This window comes from Nansenia antarctica, assembly GCF_963989245.1.
Source record: "Nansenia antarctica genome assembly, chromosome: 10".
Taxonomy (NCBI): Eukaryota; Metazoa; Chordata; class Actinopteri; order Argentiniformes; family Microstomatidae; genus Nansenia; species Nansenia antarctica.
This window is the reverse complement of record NC_137680.1, coordinates 31,655,305-31,673,428: the sequence shown is the minus strand read 5'-3', so window position 1 is coordinate 31,673,428 and position 18,124 is coordinate 31,655,305. Positions and strand designations below refer to the sequence as shown.

Genomic DNA, 18,124 nt, shown 5'->3' with positions numbered 1-18,124 from the left:
GCAGAGCACAGGAGTAATCTGAGGAAGAGGAGGATGAAGATTAGGAGTGAGGAGAAAGAGCAGGGACGGATGAAGAGGAGAAAAAGCACACGAGCCAGAGCGAGTCTGAGCTCAACTCTGTCATACACAGATAACTCAAATGGCAAGTGCTAGTGATGGTAAATGAAGAGTCGGGTTTTGACACACACACCTCCTCCGAGAGTGTTCTACTCACCCACTATGAGTCGCTCAGTGTCTGGCAGTTTCTTGAAGAGTTTACGGAAATCCTCGTTACGCTGTTTATAAGTGGGACTAAGAACCTGAGAGAGGGAGAGCAAGAGGGGGAGAGAGAAAGAGAGATTTACTATGTAGTTCTTGTTCCATATGAGCTATGCAGCCTAAGCATGTACGTATGTGCCTCAGGTAAGACTGACAGTCTTTGTATAGGTAGATGAGGGTATGTTTGAAAGAGAGAGAAGGACCTTGTTTTCAGTTTTCATCGACTGGCCCAATTATTTCACTGTGTCAAGCCATCTCACCCACTCCAACCAGGAAACAGTAAAGTGTGTGGCATCAGCAACATAAAGTGCACTGAAGTGTAAAACACTAATGAAGAGTGCTAAAACGTGTACTTACATTGTACCAGCTCTGCATTTTCTGCAAGGAAAGAAGAACATATGTGAGGAACAGCATCCAATGCTTTCCCTGCCATTAAGCAGTAATTGTTGTAACTGGCTGGCTAGCTCAAAGTTAAAGACAATTGCACATTGCCAATTGGGATAGCTCTCTTCTAATATAGCTCTGAAGATATAGTCATGAGTTGTTGGCCTATTTACACTTACGCATTTCAGCTGTTAGCCTTACTGTTTGACAGTTGACTATTACTTGCATGGGATCCTCACACACAAAGTCATCTAAACACACACAACCATCTAACATCTACATCCTGTATACGTTTTTTTTCTGTGTAATACTGTGTGTAATTATCTGTCCTCTCACGACCGTCACCATCTGATCCTGCTACTAAACAGGAACTAGAACCATTTCTTCTCCGAACCCTAACCCTCTTAAAACATGACTTTAAACACTATCCATAACCCCTAACCACAGCTTCACCCAAACCGTATGCCTTGCGCTAGCTTGAATTAAGACAAAAATAGCTTATTTATTTGCAGTTTATTAACAATTTCAAAATAGATTTCAACTTTTTCACTAATATAGTGTTACAGTTATAGACAAACTAGACTATATGTCTAGGGTTATAAAAATGTCATGTGAAAAGTGGCCATATAGTGAGGACCCAAACAAACAGCCTGGCATTAGCCTTTACATGACATTGTTGGCCTTTAGCCGACGCCTTTATCCAAAGCGACTTACAACAATACATTTGTCTAAGTAAGTCAATCTATCCATCAGTCATCGCAAGAAAAGTCCTCTGCAGTCCTGACAGCCTGTATTCAAAACTCTGTGACCTGGGTGGGCCCCTTACCTTGGCGTTGCGGCTGAAGTGGCGTGTAGCGAGGGGGTAGGCAGAGGTGGTGGAGGAGGAGGGCGTGGGGGGCAGGGGGCTGTCCGATCCTCCTCCTCCTCCTCCTCCTCCACCACCTCCTCCGCTGCGCTCCGCCCCGCCCTCCGCCTCACTGGCCCTGCTACCCCCCAGCACCCGGCGCCGCAGGGAGGGTGAGCTGCCAGGGGTGCTGCGTGGAGAGTTACTGGCAGTGCTGGCGGGGAGAGAGGGAGAAGTTAGTGAGTGGTTGAGGGGAGAGAGGGAGATGTTAGTGAGTGGTTGAGGGGAGAGAGGGAGATGTTAGTGAGTGGTTGAGGGGAGAGAGGGAGATGTTAGTGAGTGGTTGAGGGGAGAGAGGGAGATGTTAGTGAGTGGTTAAGGGGAGAGAGGGAGATGTTAGTGAGTGGTTGAGGGGAGAGAGGGAGATGTTAGTGAGTGGTTGAGGGGAGAGAGGGAGATGTTAGTGAGTGGTTGAGGGGAGAGAGGGAGATGTTAGTGGGTGGTTGAGGGGAGAGAGGGAGATGTTAGTGAGTGGTTGAGGGGAGAGAGGGAGATGTTAGTGAGTGGTTAAGGGGAGAGAGGGAGATGTTAGTGAGTGGTTGAGGGGAGAGAGGGAGATGTTAGTGGGTGGTTGAGGGGAGAGAGGGAGATGTTAGTGAGTGGTTGAGGGGAGAGAGGGAGATGTTAGTGAGTGGTTGAGGGGAGAGAGGGAGATGTTAGTGAGTGGTTAAGGGGAGAGAGGGAGATGTTAGTGAGTGGTTGAGGGGAGAGAGGGAGATGTTAGTGGGTGGTTGAGGGGAGAAGTTAGTGGTTGGTTGAGGGAAGAGAGGGAGATGTTAGTGAGTGGTTGAGGGGAGAGAGGGAGATGTTAGTGAGTGGTTGAGGGGAGAGAGGGAGATGTTAGTGGGTGGTTGAGGGGAGAAGTTAGTGGTTGGTTGAGGGAAGAGAGGGAGATGTTAGTGAGTGGTTGAGGGGAGAGAGGGAGATGTTAGTGGGTGGTTGAGGGGAGAGAGGGAGATGTTAGTGAGTGGTTGAGGGGAGAGAGGGAGATGTTAGTGAGTGGTTGAGGGGAGAAGTTAGTGGTTGGTTGAGGGAAGAGAGGGAGATGTTAGTGAGTGGTTGAGGGGAGAAGTTAGTGAGTGGTTGAGGGGAGAGAGGGAGATGTTAGTGGGTGGTTGAGGGGAGAGAGGGAGATGTTAGTGGTTGGTTGAGGGGAGAGAGGGAGATGTTAGTGAGTGGTTGAGGGGAGAGAGGGAGATGTTAGTGAGTGGTTGAGGGGAGAGAGGGAGATGTTAGTGAGTGGTTGAGGGGAGAGAGGGAGATGTTAGTGGGTGGTTGAGGGGAGAGAGGGAGATGTTAGTGAGTGGTTGAGGGGAGAGAGGGAGAAGTTAGTGAGTGGTTGAGGGGAGAGAGGGAGATGTTAGTGAGTGGTTGAGGGGAGAGAGGGAGATGTTAGTGAGTGGTTGAGGGGAGAGAGGGAGATGTTAGTGAGTGGTTGAGGGGAGAGAGGGAGATGTTAGTGAGTGGTTGAGGGGAGAGAGGGAGATGTTAGTGGGTGGTTGAGGGGAGAGAGGGAGATGTTAGTGGGTGGTTGAGGGGAGAGAGGGAGATGTTAGTGAGTGGTTAAGGGGAGAGAGGGAGATGTTAGTGAGTGGTTGAGGGGAGAGAGGGAGATGTTAGTGAGTGGTTGAGGGGAGAGAGGGAGATGTTAGTGGGTGGTTGAGGGGAGAGAGGGAGATGTTAGTGGGTGGTTGAGGGGAGAGAGGGAGATGTTAGTGAGTGGTTAAGGGGAGAGAGGGAGATGTTAGTGAGTGGTTGAGGGGAGAGAGGGAGATGTTAGTGAGTGGTTGAGGGGAGAGAGGGAGATGTTAGTGAGTGGTTGAGGGGAGAGATGGAGATGTTAGTGAGTGGTTGAGGGGAGAGAGGGAGATGTTAGTGAGTGGTTGAGGGGAGAGAGGGAGATGTTAGTGAGTGGTTGAGGGGAGAGAGGGAGATGTTAGTGAGTGGTTGAGGGGAGAGAGGGAGATGTTAGTGAGTGGTTAAGGGGAGAGAGGGAGATGTTAGTGAGTGGTTGAGGGGAGAGAGGGAGATGTTAGTGGGTGGTTGAGGGGAGAGAGGGAGATGTTAGTGGTTGGTTGAGGGGAGAGAGGGAGATGTTAGTGGGTGGTTGAGGGGAGAGAGGGAGATGTTAGTGAGTGGTTGAGGGGAGAGAGGGAGATGTTAGTGAGTGGTTAAGGGGAGAGAGGGAGATGTTAGTGAGTGGTTAAGGGGAGAGAGGGAGATGTTAGTGAGTGGTTAAGGGAAGAGAGGGAGATGTTAGTGAGTGGTTAAGGGGAGAAGTTAGTGGTTGGTTGAGGGGAAAGAGGGAGATGTTAGTGAGTGGTTGAGGGGAGAGAGGGAGATGTTAGTGAGTGGTTGAGGGGAGAGAGGGAGATGTTAGTGGTTGGTTGAGGGGAGAGAGGGAGATGTTAGTGAGTGGTTGAGGGGAGAGAGGGAGATGTTAGTGAGTGGTTGAGGGGAGAGAGGGAGATGTTAGTGAGTGGTTGAGGGGAGAGAGGGAGATGTTAGTGAGTGGTTGAGGGGAGAGAGGGAGATGTTAGTGAGTGGTTGAGGGGAGAAGTTAGTGGTTGGTTGAGGGTGAGTGGGGATTCATTTTAGTATCAGTTGAAACAAGTGAAGCAACACATCATCATACGCACTAGATTGGTGTAGTTAGCACTGGTACTCCTAACTGAGCATTTTGTGTCTATTTCTGTTATGTATTGTTGTGTGTGGAATCTGTGGATGGTTCTTTTTGTTGTTGTGTGTTTTGTGATGCTCAACAAACACTGAGGCCGTGAGCATTGCTGACTTTCTTTTTTTAATTATTATTATTTGTTGTTATGTATGTTGATGTCTTTCTTTTCTCCTTTGTTATATGTTCTGTGATGTTATGTTGATGTCATTCTTCTTTGTTATATGTGTATATGTTCTGTGTGGACCCCAGGAAGAGTAGCTGATGCTTTGCATTGCTAATGGGGATCCTAATTAATCAAATCAAATCAGGATTTGAGGTATCTTTGCAAACTGACCATGCCAGAAAGGATGAAGTCCTCGGTATGGAGTTTACTGCTAATGGGATTTTAACCACAATTGTTAGCCTACTTTTTAAGTTAACCTCCACCATATCCGTAACCTAGAATACACGATAAAATAAGTTCATGTAGCATACTTGCACAACAGTCCTTGCAAATAGGCAAGCTAATGTTGGCCCATCTAATTAAGTATATATTACATATTTGACATTTAGCAGATGCTTTCATCCAAAGCCACTTACAACTAGGCTACTTGTCTAAAGTAAGTGAATCATCAAGGCTAGGCTACATCAGTCATCATAAGAAAAAAATCTATGCTATGACCAGGCGCCATTGGCAGTTATTTACTACTTCACTACAGAGTGGCCAGATGTTGTGACCCCACCCAGTCCACTGTCCACTTCACTGTGTGCCACTCTTTTTGCCACTAGCCATCAAAAAGTTTGTGCCCAAGTTTGAATTTGAAAACCAACGTGAATCCAGTCACCCAGTCCATTCCTGAATAGCCTTGCTCAGTGAAGTGACAGCCCTGTGGTTTCACCACGTCCAAAAATCACAACAGTACAAAGCTCTGTTTGATCTACTAGGTGCTGTTTCACAAAAGGTCCTTTTACTAAGGCACTGATGCAAAAATGAACACATGAGCACGGAGTTAGGGAGAAAATATTAAATCTGGGGTTTTCGTTCAGCTCAGCTTCATCACACACAGCATGTAAACAACCAGACTGTTGTCTTAGGCCTAAGGTAAGCGAGGGGACAGGGACTCAAAGACAAGGTCAAACCTGCTGTATTGCTCCCATAATATGTGGATCTCATGTTCCGGTCTTGGCACAATGCAAATGGCCATATTTATGTAACAACAAATGTTGCCATGGTTGCACTTCCATTCCTTTGTCAAATTGAACTGTCTGCAGTATTGACCGGTGTACACAGCCTGCCTATAGAGCTGCCTCAGAGTCCACCTGTTAAGTCTGTACCTCTGTCAGGACTCAGGACACACGCACAGAGACACAAAGCAAATACATATCAGTCACAGAAAAACACGTGCACAAGCAGACACACAGACACAGACACACACACACACACACACACACACACACACACTAATTGCTCGTCTTGGCCATGGTTTTAGACCTAATTAAGAAATAGGGCTACAATATTAACAAAGCAAAATACTTCTCGCCAGTAGCCAACCAGTAACTGCAGTGGGGTGCACTTTTCCCGGTATGATGCAGGGGCTCCGTGCTGCGTGAGCTCATTTGATAATTGTGTTAATTAATCTCAAACAATAACTCATAGCCGACACTGAGTCATCAGCTGGTAGCTGGACCTCAGCAGCCTGGAGTTTCTACCAACCTCTAGTCTGTCCTCTCTTGTTCACCCCAACTGCAGGGTCTCAGTTTCTTAATCTCTCTCCCCTGCACATTCTGTTCCCCTTTTCTTCTCTTCTCCAATCCCCCAGTGATCTGTCCCCCCTTCCCTTGCTGGCTGGCTGTCTCCCTCCCTCTGTCTCTCTGTCTCTCTCTCTCTCTCTCTCTCTCTCTCTGTCCAACTCGAGTCCCTCAGCGCTGCCAAAATTCGCTCAACCCCCGCCGACCCGATTCCCGTTGTCGTGGTGACCAGAGGTAGGGGGGCGGGGGTACTGGGGTAAATATCAGCATCTCCACGGAAACACCACTCACTTGTGGAATAACCCCCCCCCCACTCAAAGTTGTCTGTCTGAATATGGAAATCAAAGGAAGTAGACACCATTAACAGCTCTGTTGAACATTGACCAACATGGGTGATGCAGCCAGATTGAGCTTTAAGAGATCACCTCAAAACACATTGTCCTCCAGCTCCTTTCAGGATGATCAATTCTGTTATGGAAAGTGGAATAAGCCCATCAGTAGGTTTAATTATTCCACAGAGCTACCTTTACAGTTAATAGGCCTAGGCTTGTTGTGGTCATGGTGCGGCCAGGGCAGTAATCCGTGTGAATCTGTGTCAGTGTGTTTACAAACTAAATCCTACCTAATGCAGGGTGGAAAGGCAAACGAGTGTCAAGGGCCATTACCAGAATGTTCCATTCACTGTATATTGTCCATTACTGCAAACTACATCTAGCCTAATTATTCTTAAAAACAGTGATATTAAAGTGCAATGTATTAACACTTGGTGTCGAATTGACAGGCAGCATAACCCAAACAATGCGATTTAGAATGATACAATTAACTCCAGTGACCCTGTGGGTACAACTATGCATCAACAACGTATGAATGATTATTAGTATTATCATCAAACTAAATAATGGATTGGTGAGAATGGAGAAATGAAGCAGATAGCGGATTTCAGACTCAAAACGAGAAGGGTAGATAGAGGGATAGATAGATGGGTAGATAGAGGGATAGCTGGATAGATAGGTAGATATAGGGATAGATAGATGGGTAGATAGATAGGTAGATATAGGGATAGATAGATGGGTAGATAGAGGGATAGATAGATGGGTAGGTAGATAGAGGGATAGGTAGATAGATAGGTAGATAGAGGGATAGATAGATAGATGGGTAGATAGAGGGATAGATAGATGGGTAGATAGAGGGATAGCTGGATAGATAGATAGATAGGTAGATAGAGGGATAGGTAGATAGAGGGATAAGAAGCACAACAGCGCAGAGATGGACGCTGAAGTGGGCATCACATGGAATAGAATGTCCGTCTCCACTCAATGATGCTCGAGCCAGACAAGCCTAGAATGACATGGATGTATAATGTATAATACATAATGACATGTATGTGTGGCCGCTTTCTGCATAGGAACCACAATGACACTGACGTCCCACCCAGGTTTCCATCGGGATCAGATCTTCCTTCGACCACGGACACGAAAGGCACGACGCATGTAAACATAACCATAAACTACCCGTCGCCATTGGAGCTCAAATGGGACGGGACAACAAAAAAAGTCAACAATTGTTAATGGCATTAATAACTTACTCGAACATGTCATGAGGTGTGTTGCCGATTAAACGTGATGTCCACACGCCGTTTATTGCATCGATATAGCATCGGTCTTCAGGGCACAGCGATGGGGTTTAATTAAGAGACAGTGTGTCCGCTCGACGTCTGGTTTCACCGGTCATTAGAACGCATAACAGTTCTAATTCCAAACTTCTCATTCTAGTTCCATTCCCCGCATGGAAACGCGCCCATCGTTTCAGTTCCCCATTGCAGAAATCCTTCCTTCGCAGTCAGGTACACCGACCACGGCTCCTGTTCTGTGTCTGGGACCCGATGCTAACGTTGTAATCCCCGTAGCACTGCACACTGTGCACACATAGGGAGTGGGAGGAGGAGAGAGGGAGGGAGGGAGGGGGGGGGGGAGGGAGGGAGGGGGGGGGGGGGAGGGAGGGAGGGAGGGAGGGGGGGAGGGAGGGAGGGAGGGGGGGGGGAGGGAGGGAGGGAGGGAGGGGGGGGGGGGGAGGGAGGGAGGGGGGGGAGGCGTCACCGTGCTAGAGAGGCCTATGGAAGCATATAGCTGACACAATTCAAATGCCAATGCAATATGAGATTGCAATTGCATGTTCCACTTTTGCATGCATTCTTTCAGACAATATTCAAATTCAAATGCAATTCTAATGATTTGCATTTGCATTTTCATGTACCCGATGTGCACATTCGCTGTCAATATTAATATTAAAATGCAAAGCCATTTGACAAAGTCATGCGCTGCTTTGTAGCTGACAAAATTCAAAAGTTCATTCTAATGTGCAAATGACTTTGCAATCCCAAAATAGCATATTCATTTGCCACTTTTGCCTGCGTTATTTGAGTCAATATTCAAATTGTAATGCAATAATGTGATTCGCAATTGCAAAGCCATTTGACAAAGTCATGCGCTGCTTTGTAGCTGACAAAATTTAAATGACTATGCAATCCCAAAATAGCATATTCATTTGCCACTTTTGCCTGCGTTATTTGAGTCAATATTCAAATTGTAATGCAATAATGTGATTCGCAATTGCAAAGCCATTTGACAAAGTCATGCGCTGCTTTGTAGCTGACAAAATTCAAACTCTCTATGCAGTTCGGTGAAACGCAATTGCATTGACATGTTCTAGGAAACACATCCGGGTACTTTGCTCTCCCGTCATGTCCACGCCCCTTTTTGTGTGATAGCAGTGTAGAAGTTTGACTGGCGGTCAATGGACATTTCTGGTCTTTGCTACTTTAATCCGATAAAATAAGAAAACCATAGTGCTTTTTAGATATTAGGAGCCCAAATCCGATGGCCAGTTAGGCAAACTATTATATAGTGTCGTTGCCGATCAATGATCGACGTCGTTATATAGAGAAAATTAATGAAATAGGGGTTGATTCATCAGAGCAGTCATATGTCATCTCCCTGTCATCAGGGATTTGTCGATCTTTGATTTGATTTGCCGTGTAAGTCCCCAGATGAGAGTGTTACATTAGTTTTCTTAAGATAGGATAATGAATACATCTGTTCAATTGGCATTTGCCTACTGTTAATCAGTAGCCTGTATGGTGTATATGAAGATGTTATATCAGTGCGGTGGTTAAGGGCTCAAAATGACCGTATACCGATGGTGAAGTTAGCAAAGGAGTATTGTGATTGTACCACCTTCATAGCCGGTGTTATTCACGGGCAAAGACGGTGCCCGGAGGCACCCTTTGCGGGTTAATAACTGTGATTTACCTATTTTGGGATTGCATAGTCATTTGAATTTTGTCAGCTACAAAGCAGCGCATGACTTTGTCAAATGGCTTTGCAATTGCGAATCACATTATTGCATTACAATTTGAATATTGACTCAAATAACGCAGGCAAAAGTGGCAAATGAATATGCTATTTTGGGATTGCAAAGTCATTTGCACATTAGAATGAACTTTTGAATTTTGTCAGCTACAAAGCAGCGCATGACTTTGTCAAATGGCTTTGCATTATAATTTTAATATTGACAGCGAATGTGCACATCGGGTACATGAAAATGCAAATGCAAATCATTAGAATTACATTTGAATTTGAATATTGTCTGAAAGAATGCATGCAAAAGTGGAACATGCAATTGCAATCTCATATTGCATTGGCATTTGAATTATGTCAGCTATATGCTTCCATAGAGGCCTACCACCTCATACAGTAGCGGTGAGCTGGGAGACACCGAGAAGGAGACGATACGGTGATACGTGAGGACGAGGTACAGTGGACATGGAAGACATAGAACAGAATATTAAATGTAGGCCTATGTGTGCCACTCTGAAGCAAACTACGGAAACTGGTATAGGATGATGTCCATAATAACATCCTTGAGGTTTTATCTAATCATGAAATGGCAGGGCGTGTATGGTTTAGCACTCTGTAATTATCTAGGCTACATATACGTATAAACTGTGCTGGCAGCAGTGTCCACCTGCCCAGAACCAAACAGAATCCTTTAACCCTCCATCTCTCTAGTCTGGATTAGAGACCGATGGTACAGCATAATCCACACTGTGCAGTCCTATCTCCCCATGCCATCTCTCTCTCCCTCTAATCTGTTTTTCTGAGGTTCAGTGGCCATGGTAATCTCTGAGTTCATAGGGGCAAGATGGGGGATGGCGAAGGGAGAAAGAGAGAGAGAGAGGTAGGTGTGTGTGTGTGTGTGTGTGTGTGTGTGTGTGTGTGTGTGTGTGTGTGTGTGTGTGTGTGTGTGTGTGTGTGTGTGTGTGTGTAGAAGCTGGGGTGCTAGCTTCTGATTCCTGGCCTTTTCCGCAGAAATTCACTTTTATGTAAAGATGGTGGGAGGGAGTCGAGGAGAGATCAATGGTTTTAGGGCCAATTAAGAGAACGCCATTTAGATCTGCACTCAGCACATTTTCAGATGACTACGTTCCAAAGTCTCTGGCTTGCTGCTGAGGAGACCGTGGCCAAAATGGATTACTCAACTCAAGTCTAATCCATAAATATCATGAACTAGGGTGAACACAGTACAAATAGGTCACAGAGGGACACAACGTGCATGGCCCGCCGACGATTGATAACTGACTGAGTGTCAGTTAGGGCAGGGATTATGAGCCCAGACTTGCTCGGCTAATGACTAATTTAGTCAATTAGGTATCAAGAGTCAGGTGGTGGTGGTCAGGTCTACAGAGATAGGCCAGAGGACAGGGGCCCAAGGGTCACCACTATCAGCTAGTAGTTTTCCCTTCACCTCAGGTAACTTATAACTCAAGTCTGCAGGTTTGCCTCTTTCACAAGATGTAGCCTAACCAAGGCTATAACTGGCTAAGGAGGAATTACGCTCCACTGCTCAAGTGAGGGCAATGCTCGGGCTTGCTTGTTCAATGAATGTTATGCCTCGAAGAGTAAAAGATTAGTTTAAGACTATTGAATATTTCAACACTGATAGAGCTGCAGAGAAGACTCCTCTTCTACACCAGTATCATAATAATAATAATAATAATAATAATAATAATATATTTTATATAAATTGATTTATATAGTGCCTTTCTCAAACCCAAGGACGCTTATATATCCTGTGGGTTACCTAATAGAGACAGTGCTTACACACACACACACACACACACACTCACACACACACACACACACACACACACACACACACACACACACACACAGAAGTTACACGTCAGTTCTAAAAGAAGAAAATGTGATTATGTATAAAACCACCTAACCCTAACCCTATATAAAAAAAAGTGAGACTTAAGAGCCATTAATAACCATCAGTCTAGCTCAAGTTGGTGAAAGATTTCATGACAAGTCGACAATAAACTTGACTCAGAGTCAACAAGAGGCTATTAGCCTTGAAGGTTGATCACAGTGTAAATAATTACACTAGTTCACAGCAAACAAACCACAAATTGCTATATAATTACATGTACAAAGAAGTAACAATTAGACACACAGTTGTTTATTTCCCTACCCAGTAAAAAAAAGTAAAAAGTAAAAAAAAAGGCCTAGTTGTGGCTGGGGTGAAAGATGACTGAGATAGAAGATGGCCAAGCCTATTGCTCCAATGAGAGGCTCCCACTGTTGCTGCGGCAGTTGTGGAATGTTGTGTAAGCAGTTGTGAGTCTTTATCAAGGTGGAGAAGTATTGATCAAGCACTCAAGACAAATCACTGAGGAATACAAATTGGTTTCCGATAGACAAACATGAGACAACCCAACAAACAATTACAGGTGCTGTAGTCTGTGAAATTGAGGGCATAGGCTAGCTGTGGTCTGTGGTAGAGTTAATATCATCTCACTGCCTAGCCTCAACAATGGAGTGATGAGGATATGCAGATGCGCTCTACCACAGCATCTTGTAGGAACATGCCTCACGACATAACTGGCATTTCTCCACTGCAGGCTGCTTCACACTCGGGTTGGTCTCCAATTCAAATTGCTCAACTGCCGCCTCCACAAAACGTCCCTTAATAGCCCACTGTATTCAAGTCTTTCAGTGTCTATTCAGTCATCTGAATCCTCCAATGTTGTCGAAATGCAAATGGTTGCAGGTCATCATGTAATGTGACCCCTCTATAGTGACTACCCCTGCTGTCATGCAGCCATTAACCCCTTAATTCGCCTTTATCGTTAGTTCTCATCAGGGTGTCACGGGTCGATTATCCTCTGAAACCATTTCATGCAGGCCAAAAGCAATGGAAACAAAATAACTCAATTTAGGCTTATCTACAGATAAAATTAGGATTCGATTCCTTTAATGACTTTCACTGTACAGAGCTACATTCTGTCCTCTCTTCAGAATGAAGGCCAGGGTAGGATAAAAATACTCATACTACAAAACAAGGTAGCCTAATGACACAGAAAACACCTGGGTTTCAAGCAGTGTCCTAAATAGGGACCACATCAGACAGACCAACACCCTGCCAACATTCAAACAGGCCCTCAAAACTCAAGCTCTTCAAGCTTGCCTTCACTAGTTAACCCTCTCCCCCTTCTCTTTCCTTGTGTCCCCACTCCCAGCACTACCTTAATTATCATTTCTTTTATTTCTTTTCTTAGGTCTTTTCACTTTGTAAAGCGTCTTTGAGTCTCCAGAAAAGCGCTATATAGGTCTGTTGTATTATTATTATTATTATTATTATTATTATTATTAAAGCAGCGACGGTTGAAGAGATGGCTACGGCGTTCCCAAAAAAAAAAGTTCCACTTTGTGCGATTCTGTCTCGACACTTCCTGTCGTTGTAGATGTTTTACTGAGTATGACAGTTGGGCTACAACGACAGGAAGTGTCAACAGAATTGCGCATGCGAAAAGTGGAACTTTTTCCTCTAACACCACAGCTGTCCCATCAACCGTCGCTGCTTAGAGTCCCTAATTGTAATTTAGCATTAGATCAGTGACATGCTCATGACTAGATGGCCGAGTGTCATAACCTTGGTTATCAACACTTCATTTCCCACAATGCACAGCATATCTGCTCACATAAAGACAGGTGGTTCATCTCTGAGATTTTAAATATTGCATTGAAAGAGCAGAGAGATGGATAGGCGCATTTACGTACATTTACATTTTTGGCATTTAGCAGACGCCTTTATCCAAAGCGATGTGAATCATCTATCCACCAGTCATCATAGCAGGAAAAAGTAATCTATGCCCGGGCCAGGGGCAGTCTTAGTGCTGGAGAAACTGTACAGGGGGGTAGAGGGGAAGTAGAGGTCTCAGGAGGGACAGTTTAAGGGGTCTTAAGATGGGTCTTCAGTCTACGGCAGCACAGCATATCTGCTCACAGAAAGACAAGTGGCTCATCTCTGAGCATATTTTTAAACAAGGCATTGAAAGAGCAGGGAGGTGGAAAAGCGCAATCCTTGAAGAGAAATCTAATCTTAATATTATAGCTACATAAATATTCAGTTTTTAAGTTTAGTAATCTTTATGTCATTTGAAAACATCTAGTAGGCCTACTAGACTTATTTTTGTCTAAATATTTTACTCTTTGTGCAATGTAGAGAACACTATTGTCTTTATTCTGATATTTAGTTATATTAGGCTACTAAATATGTTTTATATTTAAATCAACACTGCCATGGTATTTTAATGGTTTCAGGGGCTGAGGTGCACTGAGCATGGTCCTGATGGGTGAGTTAGTTGTGCGTGTGGAAACAAAGCTCTAGCTTTAGACTACAAACTCAGGTGTTTGCAGTGACTGTGTGACGTTAAAACGAACACAGGCTTACTGTTTTCATTCATGCTTTGTCAAACAACATAGATACAAACAAACGTTAGGGCTCTGCTGATCGGCTTTTGTCTTGCACTCAAATGCTGCACTATCCTCATCCTTACAAGCATCAACTATAAATCTGTCACTTTCACCCGTCAGAAATTAATGGGGGGGGAGGGGGGGGGGGGAGTGAACAATGTTCCTAATGCACAATTCAGAAGGGTAGCCTAAATGTAGTGAGCAATACATACAATAGAGCTACAAATCACCAGAGGTCTAGAAATTTCATTAGTAGTAGGCCTAATATTTTCATTTCATAATATTTCATCACAAAACAAAGAAACTGGGTCAATAAACTGGTTGGTAAATGAAAAGGACAAGGGCACAGCTGTTCATGTGGAGCAAGAGGAACACCCTCTGTCTGCCCAGTTAGCCCTTTGACAGGCCCACGGAGCACACTGCAGCGCCACCAGAAGACCCCTTCCCATTGGACAGCAATGACATCATCAGACTTAACACAGGCTCCTACTGGCCACCGGTGATGTCATGCATTCTAAGCAGGATGAGCGGTGTGCTAGCCCTGCCTCCCTGCTCCTTGTGACCGGGCCTAACTCCCTCTGTGACTACAGCCATCTCGCTTTCTCGCTAACAACTTCAGTTAGCCTAGACCACTCTCTTTTCAGCCCTAGGCTTTGTTTACATCATGCCTCTCTTTCTCTCCTTTTACTGTGGAATCTCGCATGAAGTGTATGCACACAGGACACAAGCTCCAGGGCTCTCCTAGATAGCTAGCAAAGCAAGGTGTAGGCTACCTTTAATAATGCTACATAATGCTGTTATCTTGTTCTCGGGAAATATCTAGCCTATCTAAAACGTCATCTGAGCAGGATGGCCTCACATGCATGATCCCGCTTTGCCCGCCTGACCAAATTGAACTACGTGACCCGACTCTGATTTGAGTTTTAACAGTATAATCTGCCGCCCTCTCCCCGGTATTAGTGCTTAAACAATAAACTCTGCCTTACACGTTCCAAACAGTTGGCATTGTTGTGCCATTACAGAAAACTCAACTTCTATAATCTCTGTTAAACAAACCACATGATTTTAATGACTTCAAGTGACTAACTGAACCACTCAGTTTCACATGTCAAGATGATATTAGTCTCCAAGTAATATGATGCAAGTCGAATAAGTTGAATACAAATCGGCTTACAGTTATAACACAAGGCTATGTAGCACATGAGGGAGTCAAACTGGTATTGCACGCACAAGGCATACCCTCCAGCCATCCACCCAACAGTGCTGCAGCTGCTGCTGTAAGTGAGAAGGAGGAAGGAGGACCCTAAGGGGGTTTGTCTGCACTCTGCAGACGTACAGCTGAGGCCTCATCCTGCGGCAGTCCTAAAGAGGGAGAGGGAGAGAGTGTACGGACAGGGAGCAGAACACTGACCTGCAGCTGTCCCAGTCCGACTGCCTGCTGAGCAGGCTCTTGAGGGACCAGCGTGAACGCCGGCCGGGGGACGAGCTGCGAGACAAGGACGAGTGAGACGGGGGTAGGAGGTGGTCTTGGGATGGGCCGTCTTGGGCCAACTCCTCCACCTCCACGTGGGGGGCCAGGAGGGCAGAAGGTGAGGGGCTTCGCTGAGGAGCGCTCCTCTTTCCTCCCTTCTCCTCCCCCGCAATCTCCCACTGGCATATTGATGAGGTGTCCCCCTGTTCCTGCTCTCCATCGCTCCTCTTCTTGGTTCGGGTTCTGCTTCGGCGGGGGCGGTGGTGGTGGCGACGGGGGGGCCGGGGGCTGGGCGAGCGGGACCAAGACTCTGTGTCCGAGGACGGGGGGAGGACGGTCAGTGTTGGGATGGGGATTGGCTGGGCCATGGATTGGCTGGCTTCTGGTCCCACAGCTGCAGACATCGTCATCATCCTCAGGTCTTAATAAGACCACTTGCTCTGCTTCTGTCAATTCAAACTCCCTGATGTTCGGGCTCCGGACGAAATACGAGACCCTGACAACAAGCTAGTTAGTTCTAGTCATGCTAACAGTAATGCCAGAGGAGGAAGTTAGGAGATGCTTGTCCCAACTTCTGCCTTTTGGTAAGTTGGCTTCAGTCCAGGTAGAGGAAAGACTTGTTAATATCCCTCATTGGTCCAGTGACTCCTTCATGTAGAGAAAGCTTTGTTTTCCATAGAACAGCCCATTGCACTATAGGCTACTTCACAAGGTGACAGCGGTTGTGTTTCTCCCTTACAGCTGACCACAGTCAATAATATTGCAGCAGGAAACCAGGGGTGGGGCTCTCAAAGGCCATACAATGCAGTCTTCTTCGTCACTAGTCTTCTCCTTAGGAGGATCCTTTTTCAGCTCTCCACCTCATGCTCTATTTGTATGGCTGACTATGAGCCTTCTTGTCTGTTGACTGTGGTTATGTGTTTCTTCACTTCCTCCTCCTCGGCACCTCTCCCCCTGTCCATCATCTTGCTTGCCTCTCCCTCCTCCCTTTAGCAGAGTTCACAAGGCTTGCAGTTTCATAATCAGCCTCATCATTGCGAGAGTTGAACTTGCACTGGGAGAGACAACGATTTACGTCCGGCTGTAGCAGGGGGCTGAGGAGAAGAGAGACTTTGTACTCACTAATAATTCTCATTCTTCCTTACTAAAACAGCCCTTCACTTTGATACATTTTGGAGGTCTATTTCTACATTTATATTTTAACCACTTAGCAACACATCCAAAGCAACTTACAATTAGAGTTTACAGGGACAGTCTCCCTGGAGTAATTTAGGACTAAGTGCCTTGGGTGGGATTTGAACTCATGGCCTTCTGATCACCAGTACAACTCACTATACACTAGGCCACCACTACCCCCTATTTATGTTGGTTTGTGTGATACTCTCTGGATGACTGGTTCCCGGAATGGAAAGTATCACATGACATAGGCTAGACAGTTTGTTGTAAATTATTGTTCCCATTAGAGAAAGACATAGATGGACAGAGAGAATGGTACACAATGTCCAATATGAGGGATTCATAATGCTTTGCTTTCAAACCATTGTTTTGGTGACATTTCTGTAACAGAGTTTGCAGCTTTTGCTCCCTTCTGGTATTAAATCAGTAATAACGTACACATACTACGCAGCTGAAGTTATCAGGAAACATCAGATGCTGAGTAGTGCTATGAAATGCTTTAGTTAGTAGAAACATAAAGTCCCCCCCAAAACTTATTTCCAACCAGAAAATGCAATTTATGCCTATTCCACGGTAACTCATCTGAATAATCCTTCAAAGCATCTCAAACGCAAGAAGACCAAAAAACACATAAATTAACCGTTTTAGACAAATATTGCTAGAGAAACAAAATAGGATAGTGTCTCCGAATGCCACCGACATACTACGTCTGGATGGTTGAGGGTGAACATACCATTGTCTGACTGTTTTTTTTTTACTTACTTCAAAGCAGGCACCTACTAAAGTCAAGGCCCAAGCCTGAAGACTGTTTGCTCATCTGTTTGAACAAGGCAATCCTGGCATGGCGTTTGAACAAGGCAATCCTGGCATGGTGTTTGCTCAAAGTCCTCCATCATAATCCCTGTGCCGCCCTCTCCCCCTGACGTTCGCACACAGCCATATATTGTAAACTAGCAATAAAACTAGGGATGCACGATATGCATTTTTTCCAACCGATACCGATACCGATATTTACCCGCTTCTCGTGGCCGATAACCGATACCGATACCGATATTATTATTTTTTTATTTTTTCTTTCCTAGCCCCAGGGGAGCTCCCCCTCCCAAATTTCGTTGTTTGGTACCTGTACTATATCAATGACAATAAAGACCATTCAGATATAATTTCACAGTTGATAACCTGTAGTTCATGCACACCTGAAGGTAAGAAAGGCTATGTAGTGAGCAAAGATTGATGATTTAATATTCCATAGTGATCTCACCAAATCTAACTTACATCACTATTGTTAACACAACAAAGAGAACACTTCTGACTCTTCAAATGTTCATTTATTATTTCCTCTAACAAACTAAATCTGTTATAGACAGTGCACAATGCGTTTTTTAGCCAAGATCTGGCCTCCTTTTATGAAAACAAAAAAGGCTCACCTAAGAGTAATTAGATGCGTTGTGCGACCTCATCATTGTCCGAGTCTCTCCTAGGGTCATAGCTGTAACATACTGTGTGTTGTCTCACTACACCACACTAACACACTGATGTGATTCGCTTTCTGTATCCGTCGTGTCCCAACGGAGTTGCCGTAGGTCGCGGCCAGCAACCAGAAATAAACTACATGTCTACAGTAAAGTCGTGTCCGTGTCTGTCAAGAATATTACAATAGCGAGCAGCGGTAAAGCTGTCAATTCCCTTGTCATCCAGTACCGGGA

The 18,124-nt window shown here is 45.2% G+C and overlaps 1 protein-coding gene across 1 annotated transcript in view; it reads right to left on the bottom strand.

Annotated features, from left to right (window-relative positions):
* The window catches only part of gramd1a (GRAM domain containing 1A), a gene marked incomplete at its 5' end in the record, with an annotated part of 45,367 nt that extends 29,712 nt beyond the window's left edge, over positions 1-15,655 (bottom strand). The window contains 5 exons of the mRNA XM_080540798.1: positions 1-18; positions 215-299; positions 616-636; positions 1,469-1,700; positions 15,183-15,655. The exon at positions 1-18 is cut by the window's left edge and continues 86 nt beyond it. Coding sequence (XP_080396924.1) covers positions 1-18; positions 215-299; positions 616-636; positions 1,469-1,700; positions 15,183-15,655 — 829 coding nt within the window. The remainder of the gene's footprint in view (positions 19-214; positions 300-615; positions 637-1,468; positions 1,701-15,182) is intronic.
* Between the last annotated feature and the right edge of the window lie 2,469 nt (positions 15,656-18,124).